At 40.9% G+C, this 26,326-nt stretch overlaps 2 protein-coding genes and 1 long non-coding RNA gene across 5 annotated transcripts in view; 2 read left to right on the top strand and 1 right to left on the bottom strand.

Annotated features, from left to right (window-relative positions):
* The first annotated feature begins 3,494 nt into the window (after positions 1 to 3,494).
* LOC122097664 (rho GTPase-activating protein 10-like) lies at positions 3,495 to 4,828 on the top strand. Its single transcript, XM_042668273.1, is given in 3 exon segments — positions 3,495 to 3,931; positions 3,933 to 4,476; positions 4,796 to 4,828. Coding segments are annotated over 3 exon segments (1,014 nt in total).
* Positions 4,829 to 11,443: 6,615 nt separating this feature from the next.
* On the top strand, positions 11,444 to 13,067 carry LOC122097650. Its single transcript, XR_006145557.1, has 2 exons — positions 11,444 to 12,018; positions 12,216 to 13,067. It is a non-coding gene; the product is annotated as an uncharacterized LOC122097650 (long non-coding RNA).
* A 1,555-nt stretch (positions 13,068 to 14,622) lies between these two features.
* Atp7a (ATPase copper transporting alpha) overlaps positions 14,623 to 26,326 on the bottom strand; it is a 114,201-nt gene continuing 102,497 nt past the window's right edge. For all 3 annotated transcript variants that reach the window (XM_042668248.1, XM_042668247.1, XM_042668250.1), the window contains exons 19-23: positions 23,112 to 23,254; positions 19,917 to 20,120; positions 19,079 to 19,196; positions 16,528 to 16,630; positions 14,623 to 15,234 (exon numbers count right to left, since the gene is read on the bottom strand). In XM_042668248.1, the coding sequence (XP_042524182.1) occupies positions 14,958 to 15,234; positions 16,528 to 16,630; positions 19,079 to 19,196; positions 19,917 to 20,120; positions 23,112 to 23,254 (845 nt within the window). In that variant the 3' untranslated portion in view covers positions 14,623 to 14,957. The remainder of the gene's footprint in view (positions 15,235 to 16,527; positions 16,631 to 19,078; positions 19,197 to 19,916; positions 20,121 to 23,111; positions 23,255 to 26,326) is intronic.

The raw sequence follows: 26,326 nt of genomic DNA, 5'->3' as shown, positions 1-26,326 counted from the left end.
GAAAGCCAGGGTTATACCATGGGGGAGGGACATACAAAGCAACAAAGAAATCATCTTATAAATATGTTAGAAACAATTGCATGAAAGGAAAAAAAAACAAAAAAACATTTGAATATTTACCTTAGGGTTTATTCCCCTAACATCAACAGCCCCATTTTTTTTTAAATCGTTTCTTTACAGACTTCTTTCCAGAAACCATCTGTGATTGATTCTGCCAACTATGTACAAGCAAGGATCTGGAAAGTCAATGTAAAAGTCAGTCTAACTCATCATGTAATTTGTAGAACAAACATCTCCGCTAATAAGGGCTATTTTGGGAGGAAAATATACCAGAACACTGATCTATACACTTACAGAATTAGACCAGCTCTCCAATTGAGCATAGCCTAGAAATCAATGAACTATACACAATGCTACAATAAACATTTGTTTACACTCATTTGGTGGGGGGGGGGTTATTTTGCAGTGCTGAGAAAGTTCAGGCTTCATGTATGCTAGGTAAGTGCATTAACATTGAGCTAAACCCCTAGCCATCTTGCCCCCGTTTTTATTATATTTTTTATCGTAAAGATTCTGTAATGAGTACATTTCCTATCAAGCATTGTTATCCCTCTTTTATTTTTCCCCTACTATTCCTTCCCTCCGCACCTCTCCAATTCTTCCTCCCCCATAAAGTTGTAAAGTTCATTTTCTTTTTTTTTGTTTGTTTGTTTGTTGTACTTTTTTATTGTAATTATAAGGGTGATGTACACAAGGGTTATAGTTACCTAAGTCAGGTAAAGAGTACATTTGGTTTTTTGTGGTCTGTTGTGGGGCCTGAACTCTGGACCTGGGCGCTGTCCCTTAGCTCTTCAGTTCAAGGCTAGTGCTCTACCACTTGAGCCACAGCACCACTTCCAGCTTTTTCTGCTTATGTGGTGCTGAAGAATCGAACCCAGAGCCTCTTGCATGCAAGGCAAGCACTCTACCGCTGAGCCACCTTCCCAGCCCGTAAAGTTCATTTTCAACATAGTGTCTTGTGGGCTGGGAAGGTGCCTGGCTTCGAACTGTGATCCCCATATCTCAGCCTCCTGAGTTGCTAGATTTACAGGTGAGAGCCACCAGCACCTAGCTTAGATACTTTTCTTAAATTAGTGCATAACTCCTTTCCACCTCTCCTGGGTCTGAACACAAGGTCATTCCATTTTTCAGTCTGCACTAGTGAGAAATTGCAGAGGAAAAAGGGGAAAATGTCAGTAAAAGGGCTAGTTACAGTATTGTGATAGCTCCTTGTGGAAACAGGGAGAGACACCTGTGGCCTGTCCTTTAGCTGTCCCCTACAGAACACAGAGTACAGGTCTGTGCATGGTCTTTCAAGAACATGGTCAAGGCTAGGGAATTCTAAGAGGTAATGCCTTTTTTAAAGTTTCATGAGTAAATAAGGAGAAGGTATAAAAAGATAATATAGCCTTTGCATTGGGAAATATCAAGAAGAGAACAGGCACTCTGAATGATGAATAGGTCTTTCCGCCCTCCCCTCCTCCTTCCTCCTGCTTGAGATTGGTTTAAGAAAAGACATGGCATAATTCTGACCAAAAAGACATAGAATGGATCCAGCTTGTGGGAGCATTTCCCCACTCTTAAAAGTGGGAAAATAAGATATTATCGTGCACCTATTTAAAACAGTCCAGTCTGGGCAGCAGTGTTTCATGGCTACTTGGGAAGCCAAGATTTGAGGATCAAAGTTCAAAGCGAACCCATGCAGGAGAGTCCGAGAAACTCCTATGTCCGTCCAATTAACCACCAAAAAGCTAAAAGTGGAACTGTAGCTCAAGTGATAGAGCTAAAGCCTTGAGAGAAAAATCTCAGGGACAGAGCCCAGTCCTTGAGTTCAAGTCCCAGGACTGGCACCAGGAAAAAAGATGTTCTATTACCCTGTAGGGAGGAGGCATCTCCTTCAGCTCATGGAGGTCAGGACTTGATATATTTTGCTAACTACTGAGTTCTCAGCATTCAGAAATATATCTTTTTTTTTTTTTTTTTTTGGTCCAGTCATGGGGCCTGAACTCTGGGCCTGGGCGCTGTCCCTCAGCTCTTCAGCTCAAGGCTAGCGCTCTACCACTTGAGCCACAGCACCACTTCCGGCTTTTTTCTTTTTGCTTATGTGGTGCTGAGGAATCGAACCAGGGCCTCAGGCACACAAGGCAAGCGCTCTACCACTGAGCCACCTTCCCAGCCCCAGAACTATATCTTACATACAGTGGGTACTCAACATATATTTGTGGAGGGAACCAAATATTAGTTGAGCAAGGAATAAATGACAGTGATAGGTTATTAGCTTAGGAGATCCACCAGCCTCTATCCATTTCCAGTCTTCATATAAGGCAGAAGAAACCTGAACTATGTAGCAATTTGTTCCTGAAATTCTGAGGATGAAATTGGTTAAAATAATGACGTGGCTGTTTTTGCACACTTCCAAATGTCAAAAGAGAGAGGAAGATCTGAACAGTAAAGAACTAGTTACACAGATAGGGTGAAAAAAAAAAACAATAACAAAGGCAGGCACCTATGGCCTATGCCTGTAATCTTTAATACTCAGGTGGCTGAAATCTGAGGATTGTGGTTCAAAGCCAGACCGGGAAAGGAAAGTCTGTGAGATTCTTATCTCCAAGAAACTACTCAGAAAAAGTCAGAAGTGGCACTATGACTCAAGTGATAGAGTGCTAGCCTTCAGTACAAAAGTTCAGAGTGTCAAGTCCAAAGTTTAAGCCCCAGCAAACCCCCCCCCACATACACAAACATACCAAAGAATATGAAATATTTTTAAAATCTGAAATATAGAATAGAATAAATTGTAATGAGAAAACATAGTACATAATATCTTAAACTAATTTGCTTACCCACGTAATTCTCTGATCTGAATGGGAAAAATGAGAATAGAAAGTGAGGAGAAATGTGTAACTTATGTTAAGTGTAAAAGAACAGTGCATTGCTAGGTGACAATGGCTCACGCCTATATCCTAGATATCAGGAGGCTGAAATCTGAGGGTTGCAGCTCAAACACAGCACAGGGAGGAAAGTCTGTGAGACTCATCTTCAATTAATTACCAAAAAGCTAGAAGTGGCGCTATAGCTTGAGTGTTAGAATGCCAGCCTTGAGCAAAAAAGCTAGGGGAGAATGCCCAGTCTTTGAGTTCAAGCACCATTACTGGTGCAATTAAAAAAAAGAGGGGCTGGGAAGGTGGCTCAGTGGTAGAGCTCTTGCCTTGCATGCATGAGGCCCTGGGTTCAATTCCTTAGCACCACATAAGCAAAAAGAAAAAAGCAGGAAGTGGTGCTGTGGCTCAAGCAGTAGAGTGCTGAAGAGCTGAGGGACAGCGCCCAGGCCCAGAGTTCAGGCCCCACGACCAGACCCCCCCCCCCCCAAAAAAAAGAGGATTTCCTGATCTCTTCCTTCCAAGTAGCTGGGATTATGGTTGTGAGCCACTCTGCCTGGTAACTCATTGTCCTGTTTTATGACACGGAACCAGTTTCAAGGCACAAGGTCGGAAGTGGAAGAACTGATGAACAAGATCTGGCAGAATCCCAAAGACCATAAGCGTGCCAGTCAGTTCACCGCAGAAGGCTACCTGTATGTGCAGGAAAAAAGGCCTGCTCTGTTTGGCTCCAGTTGGGTCAAACACTACTGCATGTATCGAAAGGCAGCCAAGAAATTCAACATGATCCCATTTGAGCACAGATCTGGGGGGAAACTTGGGGATAGAGAAGTATTCTTCTTGAAGGAATGTACCAGAAGGCATACGGACTCCATCGACAGGAGGTTTTGTTTTGACATTGAAGCTGCTGACCGGCCGGGCATTTCCCTGACCCAGCAGGCATTTTCAGAAGAGGAAAGGAAGCAGTGGTTGGAAGCTCTGGGAGGAAAAGAAGCGCTGTTCCATGGTTTGAAGAGTCATAATCCCAAGACCAGAAGGAAGTGCACAGATGGATAAGATGGGGTCCACGATTCTTAGGAAATGCATCAGTGCAGTGGGAACCCGAGGTATAAATGACCAAGGATTATACAGAGTTGTGGGGGTGAGCTCAAAGGTCCAGACACTTCTGAGTATATTGACAGATGTCAAAACATGCAATGAGCTGGACCTGGAGAATTCCATAGATTGGGAAGTGAAGACAATCACAAGTGCCCTGAAGCAGTATTTGAGGAGTCTTCCAGAGCCTCTCGTGACTTATGAGCTACATGGAGATTTCATTGTTCCAGCCAAAAGTGGCAGCCCAGAATCTCGAGTAAATGCTATCCATTTCTTGGTACACAAACTGCCAGAGAAGAATAAAGAGATGTTGCATATTTTGGTGAAACACTTGACAAATGTTTCAAATCACTCCAAGCAAAATCTAATGACAGTGGCAAACTTGGGAGTGGTGTTTGCACCAACTCTAATGAGGCCACAGGAGGAAAGCGTTGCAGCCATCATGGACTTGAAGTTTCAGAATATTGTCATAGAGATCTTTTTTTTGCTGGTCATGGGGCCTGAACTCTGGGCCTGGACACTGTCCCTCAGCTCTTTAGCTCAAAGCTAGCGCTCTACCACTTGAGCCACAGCGCCACTTCTGGCTTTTTCTGTTTATGTGGTGCTGAGGAATGGAACCCAGGGCCTCATGCTTGCAAGGCAAGCGCTCTACCGCTGAGCCACCTTCCCAGCCCCATCGTGGAGATCTTAATTGAAAATCACGCAAAGATATTTTTGGACTTGCCTGATTCCACATTCCCTGAGCCTACTTGCCTGTCACCGTCATCCCCAAATGCTCCACCCAGGCAGTCAAAGAGACAAGGCCAGAGGACGAGTGACCTGTAGCTATGTACAGTCTTTGTCTGGAGCTGGAAGGTGATCTCTTTTGCAGTTGTAGAAGCCAAAAAGCTTCACCAGATCTTTTTTTTTTTTTTCACGAGATTACCACCCTATCTCAAACCACATCACTCTTCCTGAGTTCTGAGACCTCGGAAGCATACCAGCCAAGCTCATCATTTGCCTCTTCCTCCCCCTCCCCCCCATTAATAGCTAAGTCAGTCCCCCTGTTTACCTAATTTTGGTTAAAATGCACATTGTAGATAAACTTTAGTTGATAGTTTTTCAAAAATTTCTATTTTTATGAATTGGATAGAAAATGTGTATCTAACCTCTGCTCCCTTTATTCATTGTGATATAAGGTGAAACTTGACTATAGCATTTAGGAGCTGTCATACCTAGGTAGACTTGGATAAGTCAGTTGTAAAATAGCAAAATACAAATGAGGCAGGCTGGTCAATGATAAAAAGAAGATTAAGAGTGAAAGGTTTGCTTTCATTTTAGTCTCTAGTTATCCTTCTGTGTTTTTATTTCTGTAGTACTTATAGTAAAGTAATTCTAAAAGTAAAACAAACAAAAAGAACACTGCAGAGACAAATAAAATGTGCTAAAACTAAAACCCATAAAAGCAAATCTCTGACTGGGAATGTGGCTTAGTGGTAGAATGCTTGCCTAGCATGCATGAAGCCCTGGGTTCAATTCCTTAGTACCACATACACAGAAAAACAAAAACAAAAAAAACCCAGAAGTGGTGCTGTGGCTTAAGTGGTAGAGTGCTAGCCTTGAGCAAAAGAAGCTTGGGGACAGTGCCCAGGCCCTGAGTTCAAGCCCCAAGACTGGAGGAAGGAAGGAAGGAAGGAAGGAAGGAAGGAAGGAAGGAAGGAAGGGAGGGATGGAGGAAGGAAGGAAGGAAGGACAGGGCGCCTGCTAAAATCTGTTTGCAAAAGGAGAAGAGTTTTTTTTCTTTTTTGCTGTTTTTTTTTCTTTTCTTTTTGTCTTTTTTTCCCTCAATTATCTGTTGTTGGGAGGGTTAGGGGAGGCACAGAAATGTAGGAACAAAAGGTGAACAAAAAAAGTTAGTACTCTCTAGACACTATGTTGAAAATGAACTGTACAAGTTGTGCGTGGCGATGTGAAGGAAAAATTGGAGGAAAGTGAGGGAAGGGGATTGTCCCAAAAGAAAAGTACTCTTTATCTGACTATGTAACTGTAACCCCTCTGTACTTCACCTTTAAAATAACAATAAAATCTTCTAAAGGAGATAAGAAATAAGAATGAAGAATAAAGCAGTGGGGCTGGGAAGGTGGCTCAGTGGTAGAGCGCTTGCCTTGCATACCTGAGGCCCTGGGTTCGATTTCTCAGCACCATATAAGCAAAAAGAAAAAAGCCGGAAGTGGCGCTGTGGCTCAAGTGGTAGAGCGCTAGCCTTGAGCTGAAGAGCTGAGGGACAGGGCCCAGGCCCAGAGTTCAGGCCCCACGACTGGACCCCCCACCCCCCAAAAAGAATAAAGCAGTGTATTGGATCAAAGCACATTTATATATATGGAAATATATTGGGAGAGTTGAGGATGTAGACTGATAGTAGTACACTGGCTTATCATGTTATGAGATACTGGGTTCCATCCTTAGTATTAAGGAAAGAAAGAGAGAAAGAGAGAGAGAGAAAGAAGAAAGAAAGAAAAAGAAAGAAAGAAAGGCAAGAAGAGAAAGGGAAGGGAAGGAAAGGAGAGAAAGAAAAAAGAGAAAGGAAAGAGAAAAAGAAAGAAAAGAAGGGGAAGAAAGAAGAGAAATAGAGAGAGGAAAAATCACAATGAAACCTCTTTGTATACTTTATATTCGCTAATAAAAACAAAAAAATTATCAACAAACGTGATGTTTGTCATACAAGAGATTAATAGAACTCTCTGCCCTCTACAGGTGATAATAAAAGTTTTGTTTGTCTCCCCTCCTCCCTCCATCAGTTGTGGTGCTTGAACTCAGGGCCTAGGCACTGTCCCTGAGCTTTTTTGCTCTAAGGAGACTTTGGAGGTTTGATTATGTCATAGATATGGATGTGGGAAAGTTACCTCAAATTATCTGAGTAAATTCAATGTAATCCTACAGGTCAGTAAAAACAGAAGGTAATAAGTGTGAGGTAATAGTAGAAAATGTGACGATGGCATAAGAAGTTGGAGTAATTTCACGACAGATTCATGAGCCAAGGAATGGTGTAGAAGCCAATCCATCAAGGAACTAGAAACTCCCTTAGACCCGTTGGTAGGATCCCAGCTCTGCTAACACTATGGTTTTATTTCTGACACCCATTTCAGACCTTTAACCTTCACAGTAAGAAACAGTTGGGGGGGATGTTGTGGGGCTTGAACTCAGGGCCTAGGCACTATCCTTGAGCTTTTTTGCTTAAGGCTAGCACTCTACCACTTTGAGCCACAGCATCATTTCCAGTTTTCTGGTAGTTAATTGGAGATAACAGTCTCACCAACTTTCCTACCTAGGCTGGCTTTGAACTTCAATCCTCAGATCTCAGCCTCTTGAGTAGCTACATTTATAGGTGTGAGCCACCAGTACCAGCCTGAAATAGAGTATTTTGGGGGGGTGTCCGGTCGTGGTGCCTGAACTCTGGGCCTGGGCACTGTCCCTCAGCTCTTCAGCTCAAGGCTAGCACTCTACCACTTGAGCCACAGCTCCACTTCTGGCTTTTTTTTTTGCTTATGTGGTACTGAGGAATCGAACCCAGGGCCTCATGCATGCAAAGCAAGAACTCTACCACTGAGCCACCTTCCCAGCCCAGTAGAGTAGTTTTAACTCCCAAAGTTTGTTGTAATTTGTTCCCTCAGCAATATGACAGTTACCTGCACAATTAATAAATGGCAGAACTGGTATTTTGCAGAGATGGGGTGAACTCCAAAATCATACCCTTTCATTACTATGGGAAATTATGAAGCCAGGAGCTGGTGGCTCCTGCCTGTAATCCTAGCTACTCAGGAGGCTGAGATTTGAGGATTGCGGTTCAAAGACATCCCAGGCAATAAAGTTTGTGAGTCTTAACTCCACCAAAAAGTCTAAAGTGGAGTTGTGGCTCCAGTGGTAGAGCACTGGCCTCTAGCTGAAAATGCTTAGAGACAGCATCCAGTCCTTGAGTTCAAGCCTAGGACGAAAGAAAAGAAAGAAAGAAAGAAAGAGAGAGAGAGAGAGAGACAGAAAGAAAGAAAGAAAAAGAAAGAAAGAAAGAAAGAAAGAAAGAAAGAAAGAAAGAAAGAAAGAAAGAAAGAAAGAAAGGAGGGAGGGAGGGAGGGAGGGAGGGAGGGAGGGAGAGAGGGAGAGAGGGAGGGAAAGAAGGCCGAGCACTGGTGGCTCATGCCTGTAATCCTAGCTACTCAGGAGGCTGAGATCTAAGGATCATGGTTCAAAGCCAGCCCAGGCAGGAAAGTCTGTAAGACTCACCTTTAATAAACTATTCAGAAAAAGCTAGAAGTGGCACTGTGGTTCAAGTGGTAGAGCACTAGCTTTGAGCACTAGGAGGCTTGGGGATAGTGCCAAGGCCTTGAGTTCTGGCTTCTGGCTTTTTGGTAGTTTAGTAGAAAGAGTTTCACAGACTTTTCCTGCCCATGATGGTTTTGAACCTCAATCTTCAGATCTCAGCCTCCTGAGGATTTAGGATTATAGGTATGAGCCACCAGCGCCTAGCTGTCTGGTAGTTGTTTTTTTAATTTCACTAGTCATTTGGGCAAAAAGCATTCTTTTTCAAATTATGTAAAATATGGCAAGTTCTAAAGGCCACTGGCATATAAGGAGAACCTGAGTTAATCTTACTTTTCTTTTATATTTGGTGAAAATCATCATAGTGACAAAATTGGACTTTTTTGGGGGTAGGGGCGGGGCTTGAACTCAAGGCCTGGGTGCTATTCCTGAGCTTTTGTGCTTACGGCTAACAATCTACCACTTGAGCCACAGTTCTGCTTCCAGCTTTTTGGTAGTTAATTGGAGATGAGTCTTGACTGGGCTGGCTTTGAATTGTGATTGTCAGATCTCAGCTTCTTGAGTAGCTAGGATTATAGACATGGGAAACAGCACCTGGGAAAACTGAACTTTTGAGAATTTTGAAGGAATTGTAGCCCTTCAGTTTCTAGGCAGGCCTGGGGTGGCAGGAGGGCTATAAAATACTTAAGGACACAGAATGCATCATGCCGGGTGCTGGTGGCTCACGCTTGTAATCCTAGCTACTCAGGAGGCTGAGATCTGAGGATCGCGGTTCAAAGCCAGCCCGGGCAGGAGAGACCGTGAGACTCCTATCTCCAATAAACCACCAGAAAACCGGAAGTGGCGCTGTAGCTCAAGTGGTAGAGTGCTGGCCTTGAGCTGAAGAGCTGAGGGACAGCGCCCAGGCCCAGAGTTCAAGCCCCACGACCGACAAAAAAAAAAAAAGGACACAGAATGCCAGACTACTTACTGAATTTCAAGCTCTTCCAGGTTGACAATTAGCTGTGGAACTGTTCAAGATCTCTTGAACTGTGGGCATGGATGGGAAGAAAAAATGGGGAGTGAGGGAAGAGATGACACTGTCCAAAAAATGTATTTTTAGGCTGGGAAGGTGGCTCAGTGGTAGAGTGCTTGCCTTGCATGCATGAGGCTCTGGGTTCGATTCCTCAGCACCACATAAGCAGGAAAAAAAAAGCCAGAAGTGGCGCTGTAGCTCTAGAGGTAGAGCGCTAGTCTTCAGCTGAAGAGCTGAGGGACAGGGCCCAGGCCCAGAGTTCAGGCCCCACAACCAACAAAAATAAGAAGTAAAAAAAATGTATTTTTAACCTGGCTTATGTAACTGTAACTCCTCTGTACCTGTATAATTAAATTCCTTGACATTCTTCCTATTAGCAAGGTCACTTTATTGTGTGTTGTTCCTGGGGCTTGATCTCAGGGCCCTGGTGCTATCCCTTAGCTTTTTAGTTCAAGGTTACTGCTCTACAACTTGGGCCACAGATCCATTTTTTAGTTTTTGGCGGTTAATTGAAAATAAGAGTCTCATGGACTTTCCTGCCAGGGCTGGTTTCAAACCTGGATCATCAGATCTCAGCCTGAGATTATCAGATCTCAGGTGTGACCTATCAGCACCCAGCACTAACCTCATTTTAAACCTCATCTTTGAGAACCTTGCCTGTGTCTCTTAGTCATCTTCACCAGCTGAACACTTATGAACACAAATCTGTAAGGGACACAGGCAGATCCTCCACAAATCTGTGAAAAACAGTATTTTTCTGCTCTCTGAATTCTACTAAGGCCTTCGAGGCTGTAAGCTAGAAAGCACTCCCAGACAGGAAAGCTTTTGTTAGCTAGCTAATCTGGAAGGTTTAGAAACCTCACTGGCTGTGATGTTGATAGTGCTGTCACCACGCCCCTTCCGTGTCAGTCAGGCCACCAAGAAAAGAGAGAGCTGGCCTCAAGGAACTCCTACCTTACCATTCTGCACAACTTCATGGATATGGATGGAAAGGGAGCTTAGTTTTTCTTCATAAATGAGCTTAAAACCCTTTAATTCAAATTATTTTGTACATGGGAATGTATGTTGGCTGGGAGCTTCAAACTGTAATAGGGCTCCCCAAAGCAAGAAGGGCTTGGGTCATCTGTCAAGCTTACTTGGGACAGACATATTAAGAATGTATTAGAGCCAGACACACCAGTGGCTCATATCTCTAATCCTAGCTACTCAGGATGCTGAGCTCTGAGGATTACAGTTCAAAACCAGCACAGGGAAAAATATCTGTGAGAATCTCATTTCTAATTAATTACCAAAAAAGGCAGAAGTGGAGCTGTGGTTCAAGTGGTAGAGTGCTAGCCTTGAGCACAAAAGCTTAGGGATGTCATGCAGGTCCTGAGTTCAAATCCCAGTATTAGCACCAAAAAGAAAATATGTTAGATGCTACACATCAAGAAGAGGTTATATTCCTTCCTTTGTTCCTCACTAAATGATATGGCAGGTTGAGTTGAGTGTGAAGGAATAAGTTTCTTCCTTCCCAACCTTACCAGATGTGGGGGCAGCTACCAGTCCTGCCATAGCTCACATTCACAATTGAAGAAAAACCTAAAGACATAAGGGTAGTCTGCAACCGAGGGTTAGATAGGAATCAGACAATTTAACAAAAGAGATGTGAACAAGGCATTTTTTTTTTACAACACTGTAATTATAAAGTTGAAGGCACATCCTTGGCAGAAGTATGATCAATGACATGCTTAGAGAAAACAAACTATCTTGACTGCGGATGAACATTGCACAATGTTGCCCACTGCTATTTTGGGTACCAAACAATCAATGTCTTAATATTTCACTAAATATTTTCTAACTAAAAATATAAGGTTGAGACACCTGGTTTTTAGCTACAAGAGGCATTTCTTATTCATGCCATCAATAAAGATATTTTGATTTAAAGACAAGAATTCATGCTTTGGCTGGGTGCTGGTGGCTCATGCCTGTAATCCTAGCTACTGAGGTAGCTATGATCTGAAGATTACAGTTCAAAGCCAGACGAGGCAAAAAAGTTCATGAGACTCTTCTCTCCAGTTAACCAGCAAAAAGCCCAAGTGGAGCTGTAGCTCAAGTGGTGCAGCATCAGCCTTGAGGAAAAAAAAAATTAGAGTGCCTTGGCCTCAGTTCAAGCCCCAGTACTGGCACACACACATTAAAAAAAAAAAAATCATGCTTTGTGCTTTATCTTGTTTCGCAGACCACAGAGAGGGACTTTAAAAGTAAAAGTGGGTAATTTGGCATGAATCTATATTTTCATATTTGGTAAAGAAATAAGTTTTAAAATATATAGAAAAAACAAAAGGATTAATACCAAGAATATCTTTTTTATATTTTAATAACCAGTAACCAGATGTCTCACCCAAAGAAAGTAACAAAATAGAGTAAAATAAATATTAAGAAAAATTATTTTAAAGTAATGGAAAAAAATCCTTTCTTATACATTTTTGATTTTAAGCTGTGTCCAGAAAAGATATGCACACCTCAATTTTTGGAAACATTCATGGTATTATTTTCAGCACTCTGTATTTTGAATAAAGAATATTTTTTAAAAAAATTAAAGCACAATATAAAACTATTTGTTCACAAGGCATCAAATTTAACTTCCTAAAATGCTCATCCTAAACTAGGAAAATAACATTTCTATTTCCATGACTGACAGCCATACTTTTTTTGCCAGTCCTGGGGCTTGAACTCAGGGCCTGGGCACTGTCCCTGAGCTTCTTTTGCTCAAGGCTAGCACTCTACCACTGGAGCCACAGTGCCACTTCCGGGGTTTTGTTTATGTGGTACTGAGGAAGCAAACCCAGAGCTTCATGGATGCTAGGCAAGCATTCTACCACTAAGCCACTTTCACAGCCCCATACTTTCCTTAGACTATACACTAAGTGCTTTAATGGCATTGCAATCTTTGAAATTCAAAAGGCCTCTTTGGATATTTAAGTGAAAAGTGCCTCATGGCTGAGTCTGCACCAGCCCTGGATATCTAAGTCCTTCTTATCTCCAGACAGAGGGCAGGGGTGCTGTGAAGTCAGAGGAGGGATGAAAATTCAAATCATTTTAAAAGATGCAAACCATCTTCCATATACATCTATTTTCTTTCTATATGGTAATGTGGGTGTATGTGTGTACAAATACGCATATGTATGAGTATATGAATAAACATACATAGATGTATATTGATAAAATTTGTTCTTACTAGTAACTAGTTTCTTAAAGCTACTTACTAACTAAAAGCTGTAAATACAGCTTCTCTGTGAAGCTAATGAGAGTTCAAGATTACAAGAGGCTGTGGTAGAAAATTCAAGTATGGCTATTCAATAAAGTAGGCCTCTAAGTATTTTTTTTTTCTTGCTGCTTAGTTTTTTGGTATACTGGGTTTGAACTCAGGGCCTCTGGCTAGCTAGATAAGCATTCTACCACTGGAACTACAACCCCACCTGGACTTTTTCTAAACAGCAGTTTTCTGTTCTTGTAAGAAATAAGATGTTCTTCGATTATTCCCAAGACTATAAGCTGCTACTTTTACTGTCCTATGATATGTATATAGAGCCAAGAGGAAAGGAGGAGGATGTAAGAAGGGAAAAGGAATAAAGTAGGAAAGAAGAGAGCGACTTCTTTCCTCAATGGCTCGAGGGAGAAAAAAAAAATCTATTAACATTTGGGATAGTACTTGTTTTTTTTTCCTAGAAAAAAAAGGAGTTGTGTTGTGATGGGCTATTAGAATTCGGTTAACAACCAAACATTAAAACTCCATCTGTGAGTATGGAAGATGGCATAGGCACTGTTCTAAAAAAGAGCCTAAACATATATACTCATTCGTGCGTTATTAAAATAGGTTTGCCTTTCTAGATTAATAGCACCTTCATCAAAAAGTTTCAGTTCTCTCCGTAAGATAGCTAAGATAGAAATCAAACCCTTTCCAAATCTGAAGAGACAGCATGGAATGTTATAAATGTGGGGTACTTGTATAAAGAGAAAAGGAGTACAAAAGGAAGAGTCCCATTCCTCCCAGCTGATTCTAGACTCTTCCCTGGAAAAATCTTTGTTTTTATATTTAGCACTAATCTCAAAAAAAAACCCTAAATCTATAAATTCTATGTTATGTGTAGTGCTAGTAACTTAATGTATAGCAATGGAAAGAAAATGTTAGGAATTTTCTCAGGACCCTCCTCATTTACATGGTCTGCATATGAACTCCTTTGGCTTAACAAGGAAATGCAACTAGTCATTGAAGTACTATCTCCATCCACTGTACTAGCTTCCCAGCACTCACAGGGAAATTTCTAAATCCATAATGGCAACTGGAAGTCACAAGTCCTTAAATTTGCCAACCTTACAAACTAGGCAAGTGCAAATGTTTTTTAACAAGAGAGAATCTATTATTTGCCTATAAGGTATCAAAATCTGTGAAAATTCTAATTTTTGTGTTACAATTTACTGGGCTTTGTTTTTGGTAAAAAGCAACTTTTTATTATTTTAAAATGTCATTTTGACAAGTAATCTACTAAATCATTTATACTAACTAGGTGATTATGTTCTACCTAAAAAGATTAAAATTTAGTGAATTCAGGTTAATTTTATATAACCTGTATATGTTAAAGATAGTAGTGTTAATTTTTAAAAGTCTTTTTGAGTGAAAGAGGCTTAAAGTGTTAACTTTCTGGAGTGAAACCGATGGACAGACAACACTAAAAATAACTTAGCCTTGAACTCAGCAGGAGTGAAGCAAAAGCTAGCGCAAAGGTAGGGAAGATTAGAGGAACATTGATAAATCTTTACCACAAAGAAATATGGGAGGCAAGGAACCCTTCAGATCCTTAAAATCTTTGGAGCTGCAAAAATGTTAAAAAAAGGAAAAGATACTGGACACATGGTCAGTTTTGAGGGGTTCTGTTTATATGTTCTTTTGAGGCAGGGTGTTGCTCTATAGCCTCAAACTCATGATCTTTCTGCCTCAATCTCTGGAGTGATTATTGTCAGTTATTTTTAATCAATGAAAAAAAAACATCTAACTTGGCTCACTTGAAGGAAGATAACAAAAGACAACATCTTAAGAAACTGCAAGATCAAGGACACAGAAAGAATAAAATGGAAAGAAACCCTACAATAAATAAGGCACATCTACTTTCTAACAGTTTTAACTATTTCCCTTCTAAAACTATATGTTTTCAACAGTGCTTTCAAAGGCATTGCTCCAGTGGGCAGGGATACAGGCTCAAGAATATCCCTAAGGTTTATTCTTTCAAATCTTCAGATTTCAAAAAACCCTGTCTTTGGGCTTTTTATTTTGGTCAAGAAGAAAAAAGAATCTATTACCTTAGCAGCCACTGGGCAATCTCTAATGGAAGATCTTGTTTTCAATTGCACTGCTCTACCCTTAGTCTGTCATTAGTGAAAACAAAACATGCTGGTCACTCATTTTGATAAAGCTAGGTTCAGAACTTGTGTCCTGATGGTGATATTTCCCCGCCATGTAACAATTGCAATCAAAATTGATTCTGTTATATAAGAGCCAGAAACCAACATAAAGTCTTTCCATAAGAGTTTGAAAATTCAAGATGATGTGCTGAATGTCAGTGCATAACAATTTCAACAGCAGCCTCCTCTGGCGCTTTCTATAACGTGGTGTCGTCATCTTCCCTGAAGTCCCCCACCAGAAGGGAGTGCTTGTCTGCTTCACTCGTCCCCACGCTGTTTAGGGAACGTTTATCAGACAGTAGTGAGTTTATGGAGGCTCTGCTGTAATTAACAATCCGGTCTAGTAAACCCAGTTTAGGAGAATTTCTTGAAGCGTCATCTATCCCAACGTGAATGCTGATTTCCGAAGGGCTCTTCTGTCCTAATTGGCTCCGGGCAGGCAGTACATAGTTCTCATAAGTTGGTTTCCGGTATCTGGGCACATATAAAAGGACACTAGTTTAAACAAAGCAAATGTGAAACATATGCTTGCTATATGTAAATGAAAAAGATTTGTCTGGGATGAAATGAAGAAAGGTGGTCACTATGAGGGAAATAGCTTGAAATGTATTGTGTGGAGTTGCAATGATCTGAAATCCTACTTCTCAGTCAGACACCAATGGCTCACGTCTGTAATCCTAGCTCCTCAGGAGGCTGAAATCTGAGGATTAGGGTTGAAAGCCAGCCTGGGCAGAAAAGTCTATGAGATTCTTATCTCCAATTAACCACCAGAAAACTGGTGGCACTGTGACTCAAAGTGGTAGAGCACCAGCCTTGAGCAAAAAAACCCAGACAGTACCCAGGCTCATACTCCAAGCCCCATGACCACCACTACTACCACTAACAAAAAAGCACACAACAGAAATCCTACTTCTCAGCCAGGTGCCGGTGGCTCACACCTATAATCCTAGCTAATCAGGAGGCTGAGATCTGAGGATCATAGTTCAAAGCGAGCCTGGGCAAGAAAGTCCGTGAGACTCTCATCCCCAATAAACCACTAGAAAACCAGAAGTGGCACTGTGGCTCAAGTGGTAGAGCACTCACCTTGAGCTGAAGAGCTGAGACAGTGCCCAGGCCCAGAGTTCAAGCCCCATGACCAACAAAAAAAAAAAAAAAAAAAGAAGGAAAGAAAGAAAAAGAAATCCTACTTCTCAGAGCCAGAGGAAAAGATGCTGCTCACTTATGTTGTGGTGGCTATGCATAAACTATATGAGAGGACAACCACATAGCTCAATTGTTGTCAGGAGCTAACAATCGCTCATATTAATAATAGTTTGGGCTTACTGTTTTATACCAGTCCTAGGGACTGAACTCAGGGCCTAGAGGCTGAACCTGAGCCTCTTTTGCTGAAGGCTTGGGCTCTACCATTTGAACGACACCTCCACTTCTTTCTTTTTGGTGGTTAATTGGAATTAAGAGTCTTATATATTTTCCTGCCCAGGCTGTCTTCAAACCGTGATTCTCAGATATCAACCTCCTGAACAGCTATGATTAAAGGTGTCAGCCACCAATTCCCAATATGGACTTATTACTAATCAAAACAAAAATAAAATATACCAAGTCCAATTGTGGATGAATAAAGCATATAAAAGCTGAGCTTGGTGGCACAGGTCTATAATCCCAGCACTGGGGAAGGCTGAGGCAGAATTGAGTTTGAGGCCAGCCTGGGGTACACAGTGCAATCCTGTCTCCAAAAAATTAGCAACATGAGCAAATCATCATACTTACAGTTTGAGGAAGAGAGAAGAAAGAACCACAGAAACAGATGATGCGGCCATTGCTGCAGATCCCATCCAGGGTTGCAAAACCAAACCAATGGGCATAAAAACTCCTAGGAAACAAGCGTGGATTAGCTAGAGTAAGCAGTATTAAAGAATGACCAGTGTCTTTCTAATGTAAACAAATAATTTCTTCAGTATTTTATTCTCTTGGTTGAGATGTGTGTTGCTGCCAATTTTTCCACTAATAAAGTACAGCCATAAACATTCTGGTATGCATCTCTCTAAACCTACATTTTTAGAATTTCTCTAGGGTGTATGCTAGGGGTGAAACTGCCAAATCACAATAATGTGATTACATGTTCAATGCACATGTAATCCCTCAGTTCCCAAAAAGCAACCAGAGTAATTCACAATTCTACCAACAGTATACTGGAGTTCATGTTCTACAAACTCATCCACACATGGTTTTGGCATTTTAATATTTTCTCATATAATGGAGATGAAATATAGGCTTTTTGTACTTTTTCCTTTCTTTTTTTTTTATAGTTTAGGAAATTGAACTCAGTGCTGTGTTCTGAGCTTGCTTGCTTGTGGCTCGTACTCAACCACTTGAGCCATGTATCTAACCCAGTTTTTTGCTAGTTAATTAGAAATGAAGTCTCTCAGACTTCTCTGCCTTGGCTGGCTTTAAATCATGATCTTCCAGGTTTCAGACTCTTAAGTAGTGAAGAGTGTAGACATAAGCCACCCGTGCCTAGCTGGTAATTCTTGTACGTTGAATTTTATAAGTTCATCTGGACATTTCTATTTTTCTACAATAATCATATATTACTTGTATAGTTTCTTTAAAAGTCACTTGTTCAGCTGAGTATGGTTTGTACTCAGGAGGCTCAGGAGTACTGAGAGTTGAAGGCCAGGCTAGGTACACAGCAAGTTCGAAGGGCAGTCTGGATTACACAGCATGAATTCAAGGCCAGACTGGAGTACATAGGGAGACTGTCTCAAAAAACAATAAAATTTTAAAAAATCACGTGGTGGCTGGGCACTAGTGGGTGATGAGTTGTATTCCTAGCTACTCAGGCTGAGATCCAAGGATCGTGGTTTGAAGTCAGCCTGGAAAATAAAGGTTATGAGACTCTTATTTCCAATTAACTATTCAGAAAAAGCCAGAACTGGTGCTGTGGCACAAGTGGTAGAGCACTATCCTTGAGCACAAAGAAGCTCAGGGATGGCACCTTGGGCCTGAGTTCAAGCTGCAGTACTCACACAAAAACAACAGACAATAACAACCAAAAAATCACTTGGTCCACCAATGAGTCTTACTAGATTTAGACTGGGTTTTTTTTTTGCTCTTTTTCCTCTTAGTATTTATGTTTATCTTTATTAACAGTTTTGTAACTATTTTCATGTCATTTTGTGTGTTTCTGTGGCCCTCAAGCCAGAGAAAATAAGATGAAATTGGTAACTATTTCTCTGGTTATTAATCTTTTGCTCAGTGTCTAAATTCAAGGGACTCTCAGATACTTAATGAACAATTCTAAGTATTATAAATAAATATAAATATTTATAAATTATAAATATAAATAAATATTATTTATTGTCTATATTCCTTTATACAATGCCTCTTATTTTTCCTTCAGCCTAAAAGAATACCTGTTGATTATGACAGATATTAAGAGAGAACAGAAAATACTTTGTGTGCTATAGTCACAAGTACATAGCAAGATACAAGCTAACACAGCAAAGAAGACTGGAAGAAATATATAATACTAATAATGATTGTGTTTGGATAGTGAAGTTAAAGGTAACTTCTGTTCAGCAAAATGTGAACTAGTAAGTAAATATACACATGCACGTATGTATATGGAGAAACAAAGCAATGTAGCAAAATACTGACTGGTAAATTTAGGTGAAGGGTAGACAGATTTTTTTTTTTTGTCGGTCGTGGGGCTTGAACTCTGGGCCTGGGCACTGTCCCTCAGCTCTTCAGCTCAAGGCGAGTGCTCTACCACTTGAGCTACAGCACCACTTCCGGTTTCCTGGTGGTTTATTGGAGATAGGAGTCTCACCGTCTCTCCTGCCCCGGCTGGCTTTGAACTGCGATCCTCAGATCTCAGCCTCCTGAGTAGCTAGGATTACAGGCATGAGCCACCAGCGCCCAGCGGGTAGACAGATTTCTATAGCACCTTTTAATTTTTTGGCAGTATTGATGTTTGAACTGAATGCCTTGTACTTGCTAGGCAAGTGCTCTATCACTTGGGTCATGCCCCAGTCCCTTTTGTATCTCTTTTGATGTAGGTTTGACATTTGTCAAAATATATATTGGAGGGAAAAAGAAGAAAGGCCTATCAGAATACTTATACATTCTTAGGCTGTAATGAGGCACTGCTGAAAATGAAAATGATTGGTTTTACCATTACTTCTCATCATATCCATATCAGCATGCTCTACACAAAACTAAAAGTTTACACAAAACTCAAATGAAAATGAACGCTTCCAATATGATTTGCTTCTCATGACTTCAATGAACAAAACAATAAGGGTTATGAGTCACATACCAGCAGCTATGGGAATTCCAATCAGATTATAAATTAGAGCAAAGACAAAATTTATCCGAATTCTCTTGACAGTCTTTCTTGATAAGTCAATACTCGCCACAACATCCAGAAGATCATTCTAAGAACAGAAATATTTGTGGTATTAATGACTCCACCTTTATAGGAACCTTGAGGACTTTTGTGTACTTTAGGGGAATATGTGAACTCACTGAAATCTCAGATATTGCTAAAACATTGATCAGTCTTGAAGAGAAATTCTCAGAAATTTTCCTCAGCATTCTGAAAACACTTTTAGGGTTGTTGGCTGGTACAAGGATTAAATCTGATTAACATAACCTCGGCAAATACTTGTCCCAGATGATTATATTATAAATACATTCCTAACTCTTATTCTTCACATGGTTAGCCTGGGATTTCTTTTTTTGTCAGTCATGGTACTTGAACTCAGGGCCTGGGCACTGTCCCTGAGCATTTTCACTCAAAGCTAGTGCTCTACCACTTTGAGCCACAGCACCACTTTTGGTTTTCTGGAGGTTAATTGGGCACAAGGGTCTCATGGACTTTTCTGCCCAAGCTGGCTTTGAACCATGATCCTCAGATCTCAGCCTCCTGAGTAACTAAGATTATAAGCATGAGCCACCAGTGCCCAGCAAGCATGGGATTCTTATCTGTACTGCTGAATTGAAGTCCTAAGACTTTTTCATACTCTTTTTCATACACAACATCTCTTCTTTGCAGCTAGAAACATGTGAATTAGAGTAGAATCAGTTACAAAGCTGTCACTGACTACAGTGGGCAGTCTCATCATACTCCTCAGAGGTAAGGCTGTAAGACTTACCCTTATCAAAACCACATCAGCTGCTTCGATGGCTACATCTGTGCCTGTGCCAATGGCAATTCCAACATTTGCCATGGCCAGAGCTGGGGAGTCATTAATTCCATCTCCAACCATTGCTACCCGCTTGCCTTCCTCTTGAAGTTGCTTCACCTTAGCCACTTTGTGGGAAGGCAGAACTTCAGCAAACACCTTGGTAATCCCAACCTAGATGAAGAAAGCAAGCTTAATTCAAGAAATAAGACTGGAGGGCTGGGAAGGTGGCTCAGTGGTAGAGCGCTTGCCTTGCATGCTCGAGGCCCTGGGTTCAATTCCTCAGCACCCACATAAGCAAAAAGAAAAAAGCCGGAAGTGGTGCTGTGGCTCAAGTGGTAGAGCGCTAGCCTTGAGCTGAAGAGCTGAGGGACAGCGCACAGGCCCAGAGTTCAGGCCCCACTACCGGACAAAAAAAAAAAAAAAAAGAAATAAGACTGGGCACCTGAAACATAACTGAACAGTAACAAACCATCCTTTTTTCTATTCTTTTCTCCTTCCTTCCTTCCTTCCCTCCTCCTTCCCTTCCTTCCTTCCTTCCTTCCTTTCTTCCTTCCTTCTTCCTCTGCTTCTTTTTCTCCCTCCATCCTTCCTTCCTTTCCTATCTCTGTCCCTCCTTCCTTCCCTCCCTACCTCTCTTCCTTCCCTTTTTTGTGCTAGTACTGGGGCTTGAACTCAGGGCCTGAGTGCTATCCCTGAGCTTTTTCTGCTCAAGGCTAGCCCTCTCCACTTAAGCCACAGCTCCACTTTGGGCTTTTTGGTGGTTAATTGGAGATCAAAGTTTCATGGACTTCCCTGCCCTGGCTAGCTTTGAACCATGATTCTCAGATCTCAGCCTCCTGAGTTACTAGGATTACAGGCATGAGCCATCAGTGCCCAGATGAGCTATCATTTCTTAATCTACTACGTGTCTACATTTTAAGAGACTAACAAAATCCAGTGATAATGTGGAAGAATGAGCTTTTTGTACACTGTGGCTGAGTGTGAAAATTGACACTATATTTTTGGAGGACATTTAGCAGTGGTCTAGCAATTCTACTTTTAACTATTTTAGACAGTTTTTCATGTACAAGAATGAAGATATTAATTATTGCCTACTTGCAACCACAAAAATGTCAAAAACACCTAAATATCTCACTGGAAAATGGTCCAACAAATTATGATACACCCATACCATAAAATTCCATCCAGCAGTGTAGAAAGAAAGAAATAACCTTATAGGTAAACAAAGCTCAGGAATATTGTTATGTTAAAAAAAATAAGACTACTAGCAGAGTGTCAGTGGCATGCACCTCCTGTACTTAGCTTCCCAGAAGGCTGAAATATAAGGATAAGGGTTTGAAGTCAGCTTGGGCTGGAAAGTCTATGAGACTCTTATCTGTAATTAATCACCAAGAAGCCAAAAGTAGAACTGTGTCTTATATGGTAAAGCAGTAGCCATGAGCAAAAAAGCTCATAAGCAGTGCCCATATTCTGAGTTGAAGCCCCAATATCAGCATAAAAATAAAAAATAAAGCTACTGAATAATCTGTACAAAATTATCCATTTGAAGTTGAAAATACTAGGAATGAAACATTTGTATATGAACACATACACACACATATGAAAAAGTGAGTTTTTTGATTTTGCAGGTCCTGGGGTCTGAACTCTGGGCTTGGGTGCTGTCCTAGCTTCTTTGTGCTCAAGGCTAATGGTCTACCACTTGAGCCACAGTACCACTTCCAGATTTTTTGAGTAGTTTATTAGATAAGAGTCTCACAGACTTTCCTGTCTAGGCTGGCTTTCAAACTGCAGTCCTCAGCTGGGAAGGTGGCTCAGTGGTAGAGCACTTGCCTTGCATGCCTGAGGCCCTGGGTTCGATTCCTCAGCACCACATAAGCAAAAAGAAAAAAGCCAGAAGTGGCGCTGTGGCTCAAGTGGTAGAGCGCTAGCCTTGAGCTGAAGAGCTGAGGGACAGTGCCCAAGCCCAGAGTTCAGGCTCCACGACCGGACCCCCCTCCCGCCCCCCCCCCCCAAAAGAAATGGAAACTGCAGTCCTCAGATCTCAGCATCCTAAGTAGCTAGGATTACAGGTGTGAGCCAAAGGTTCCTGGTTCCATCTGTGTTTTTATATAAAAATGTATTCATAAAGATTCCTTGTGCAGCCAGGTACTAGTGGACCACACCTGTAATCCTACCTACTCAGTAGGCTGAGATATGATAATCATGTTCAAAGCCAGCCAGGGCAGAAAAGTCTGTGAGACTTATCTCTAATAAACTACTCAGAAAAAGCTGGAAATAGTGCTGTTGCTCAAGTGGTAGAGCAGTAGCCTTGAGCACAAAGAGGCTGAGGGATAGTGCCCAGGCCCTGAGTTCAAGTCCCAGGACAAGCAAAAAAAGGATTCCTTGTGCACTTTACTAGAAGGGAGAAGGCATTCTAAAGTTTAAAAAAAAAGACTGAAAAATATTAGCAACAAGGCAAATGTGCAGTGAGCAGAAATGTGGTATGTTGTAGGAAAATGGGCCTATGGCAGGGATCAAGATGAACTAAAGAGGAACCTGCTTGGAGTTTTTTCCGTGATGGTGAGCACCCAGCTTGGGCTGGTGAAGAATACAAGCAACATTTCAAAGGACGTAGCAACAGACATCAGTGTGTATAGGATCATGCAAGCATCCCACAAACTAAGCAAATACCTTCTTTTACTTATACCAGTAACACCCAAATCCTAAAGTCCTCCCAGCACAGTATGCTAATTCTTCTTTAAGGAAACGGGTATAACTATTTAGTGGTAATGAAAACAGTATTATCTATTGTGAATAACTTAGCATCTAAATGCAAGAAATAAAATATACATGAAGAATTAGAGGTTAGCCAGGCACTGGCGGTTCACACCTGTAATCCTATCTACTCAGGAGGCTGAGACATAAGGATCACGGTTCAAAGCCAGCCCAGGCAGGAAAGTCCGTAAGACTCTCATAAAAAGTCCGTACGACTCCAATAAACTAAGAAAAAGCTAGAAGTGGTGTTGTGGCTCAAGTAGTAGAGTTCTAGCCTTGAGAACAAAGAGGCTCAATCAAGGTCAACACCCAGGCCCTGAGTGAAAGCCCAAGACTGGCAAAAAAAAAAAGAATTAGAAGTTACCACATGCCCACCCCTCACTCCAACAAGAAATAAGTATCATTTACCTGAGAAGCAATTGATCTAGCAGTTTTGCTGTTGTCTCCAGTCATCAAAACTACTTCTAAGCCCATAGACTTCAGAATATGGACAGCCAATTCTGCCTCGGGCTTCACTGTGTCAGCAATGGCGATTAAGCCACATAGTTCATCTAATGAAGGAACAGCAAAAGAGAAGAAGGCTTGGAATATGGTGAAAGCAGAACAATACAGTAGATAACAAAAAAGCGGTTCAGGGCTTGAGCCTGACAAGTTTTGCACAAATTTCCATATTTGGTTATGAAAATTCTACCAGGTAACTGGTGAAAGCATTACTAACTCATAAGAAAGACCCTGCTGGATACTAGTAGCTCACATCTGTAATCATTGCTACTCAGGAGACTGAGATAAGCCGGCTGGGCAATAAAGCCTAGAGACTCTTATCTTCAGTTAACTACCAAGAAAAGCCAGTAGTGGAAGTGTAGCTGAAATGGTAGAACACTATTCTGGAGGACAAAAGATCAGGGATAGTGCCCAGGCCCACAGTTCAAGCCCCAAGACTGGCACAAAAATAAGTGCGCACAAGAGAGAAAGGCTGGGGGGAGACACCTTACTAAATATCTAAAGACTTCTTTTCTTAGATAGGCATTTGCCAATAGCCACAATACTTCTAGATAATTTAAATGCAAATTTAACAAGAAAACTAATATTTTTTTCTTTTGAAGGTAAAGAAGAATGAATGGAGATAAAACTGACATTTTATATAGGGAAAATTTATTGAAAGGTATTTACTTTATTTCAACAAACAAAAATAAAATATTGTCTATATTTCTTACTGACTTCAAAAGGCCACAGAAAATATTGTCTTCATACTTCGCAAGGATTATAAATGAATTAAGCTCACAACTAGATATCTACCTTAAGAAATAACAACAAATGAAAGCTCATAAGACATCAAGTATGTTTATTGTAGTGTTATATAATACTATAATATTACAAATACCCTACATATTCAACAACAGTGAAATATGTAAGTATACTAAGTGATACAGTATTAAAATAAAATTAAAGGACTTGGGATGTAGCTCAGTGGTAGAGCACTTGCCTAGGTCCTGGGTCCAAACCCAACACTGTGAAAATTAATAAGAATAAAAAGTTAATTAGCTGATATGGGTGACTCATGTTTGCAATCCTAGTTACTCAGAAGAATGAGATCCAGAGGACTGAATTTCAAACTAGCCAAAAAGAAATGTCCTCCATAGTCTTTAACTCCAAAATAGCCAGCAAAAAAAACAAGGTTGTAGGTATGCTCAAGTGGTAGAGTGCAAACAGTGAGCAAGCAAGCTAAGCAAACATGAAATATTGAGTTTAATTTAGTAAAATAAAACATAATGAAACAATGTACAAGGAATTTTAATTTGGGTTTTTTGTTTTTGAGATGGTAGGGTTCTTGCTATGTAGCCCAGGCTGGCCTTGATGCTCAATCCTCCTGCTTCAGCCTCCCAAGTGCTGAGGTTAAAGGAGTGTGCCAACACTAACTTTTTTAAGGTGCTAAGGCTTAACTCAGGGCCTTGTGCATACCCATGGCAGATAGTGTATATATACTAATATACTTCTCTCTATGCATATATATATATATATATATATATATACACATATGTATCATATATATAATATACACCTATCATATTTATCATATATATTTATATACAACAAAATATATTAAATTAAAATGTGTTAGGATGAGAATAATGAATGCTATTTTTACTCTGCAGGGTTTGTTTGGGGTTTTTTTGGTGACAGTGATGGTACTGGGGCTTGAACTCAAGGCTTAGGCAATGTCCTGAAGCTTTTTTGCTTAAACCTGGCAATCTATTGCTTGAGCCATAGCTTCACTTCTGACTTCTTCATGGTTAATTGGAGATAAAGAGTCTCACTGACTTTCTTGCCTAGGCTGGTTTTGAACTGTGAACCTCAGACTTCTGAGTAGCTAGGATTATAGGTGTGAACCACTGGCACCTGGCTTTGACTCTATTATTATTGTTGTTGTTGTTATCATCATTATTATTATTTTGCCAGTCCTGGGCTTGAGCTCAGGACCTGGGCACTGTTCCTGAGCTGCTTTTGCTCAAGACTAGCAATCTACCTCTTGAGTCACAGTGCCACTTCCAACTTTTTCTGTTTATGTGGTACTGAGGAATCAAACCCAGAGTTTCATGCATGCTAGGCAAGCACTCTACCCCTAAGCCACATTCCCAGCCCTCCTATTATTTTAATGTCAAGTTACTTTTAGATTTTTAATTGCCAGGCACAGTGGTTCAAATCTATAATTTTAGTTACTTGGTAGGTGGAGATTGGAGAATCACAGTTTAGGGATAGCCCAAGCAAAAAAAAATATGAAGTTCAGGAGATTCAGGTAATACATTCCTATTAAACAGCTATGGGGAAGAACAATGGTTGGGCATAGCAATTCATGCTAGTCATCCAGCCTCTTGGGGAAGCACAAATAGAAGGAATCTTGTCCAAACTGGCCCTGGCATAAAGTGAGACCCTATCTCAAGAACAACTAATGTGATGTGGGTGATGGTGGCTCAGGCCTGAAATCCTAGCTACTCAGGAAGCTGAGATCTGAGTATTAAGGTTTGAAGGCCAGAAGGAAAGTCCATGACACTCTTAGTAGAGTACTGGGCTTAAGCAAAAAAGTTAAGGGACAGTATCCAGTTCCTGCGTTTCAAGCCCAGCAGTAGCATTAAAAAAAAAAGGCAAACAATATAAAACAGGACTGGAAGATGGATACAAAGTCTGCTTAGTAACTGTTAGGATCTGGTTTAAATTTAGTATCAAAAAAGGAGTTTTTTTACTTAAAACAAGATAGATAAGAAAATAATACAGGTAAGCATATACAAAAGAATTTCTAAAGAGCTGTTTTTTTCTTTTGTGGTTCTGGAGACTGAATTTGGAGCCCCATCCCAACTGGGTTTTTGTTGTTGTTTTGTAGGTTTTTTTTTCTTTTTAGGTTAGTCCTGGGGCTTGAACTATGGGCCTGGGCGTTGACCCTCAGCTCTTCAGCTCAAGGAGAGTGCTCTACCACAGAGCCACATAACTACTTCTAGTTTTCTAGTGGTTATTTGGAGATAAGAGTCTCAGACTTTCCTGCCCGGGCTGGATTTGAACCTCAATCCACAGATCTCAACCTCCTGAGTAGCTAGGATTACAGGCATGAGTCACTGGTGTTGGTCTGGCTG

Source organism: Dipodomys spectabilis, unplaced genomic scaffold (genome assembly GCF_019054845.1).
Source record: "Dipodomys spectabilis isolate Male_0828 unplaced genomic scaffold, ASM1905484v1 ptg000424l, whole genome shotgun sequence".
Classification (NCBI taxonomy): Eukaryota; Metazoa; Chordata; class Mammalia; order Rodentia; family Heteromyidae; genus Dipodomys; species Dipodomys spectabilis.
Note: the sequence above shows the minus strand (reverse complement) of the source record. Positions and strands in the feature narration are given on the sequence as shown.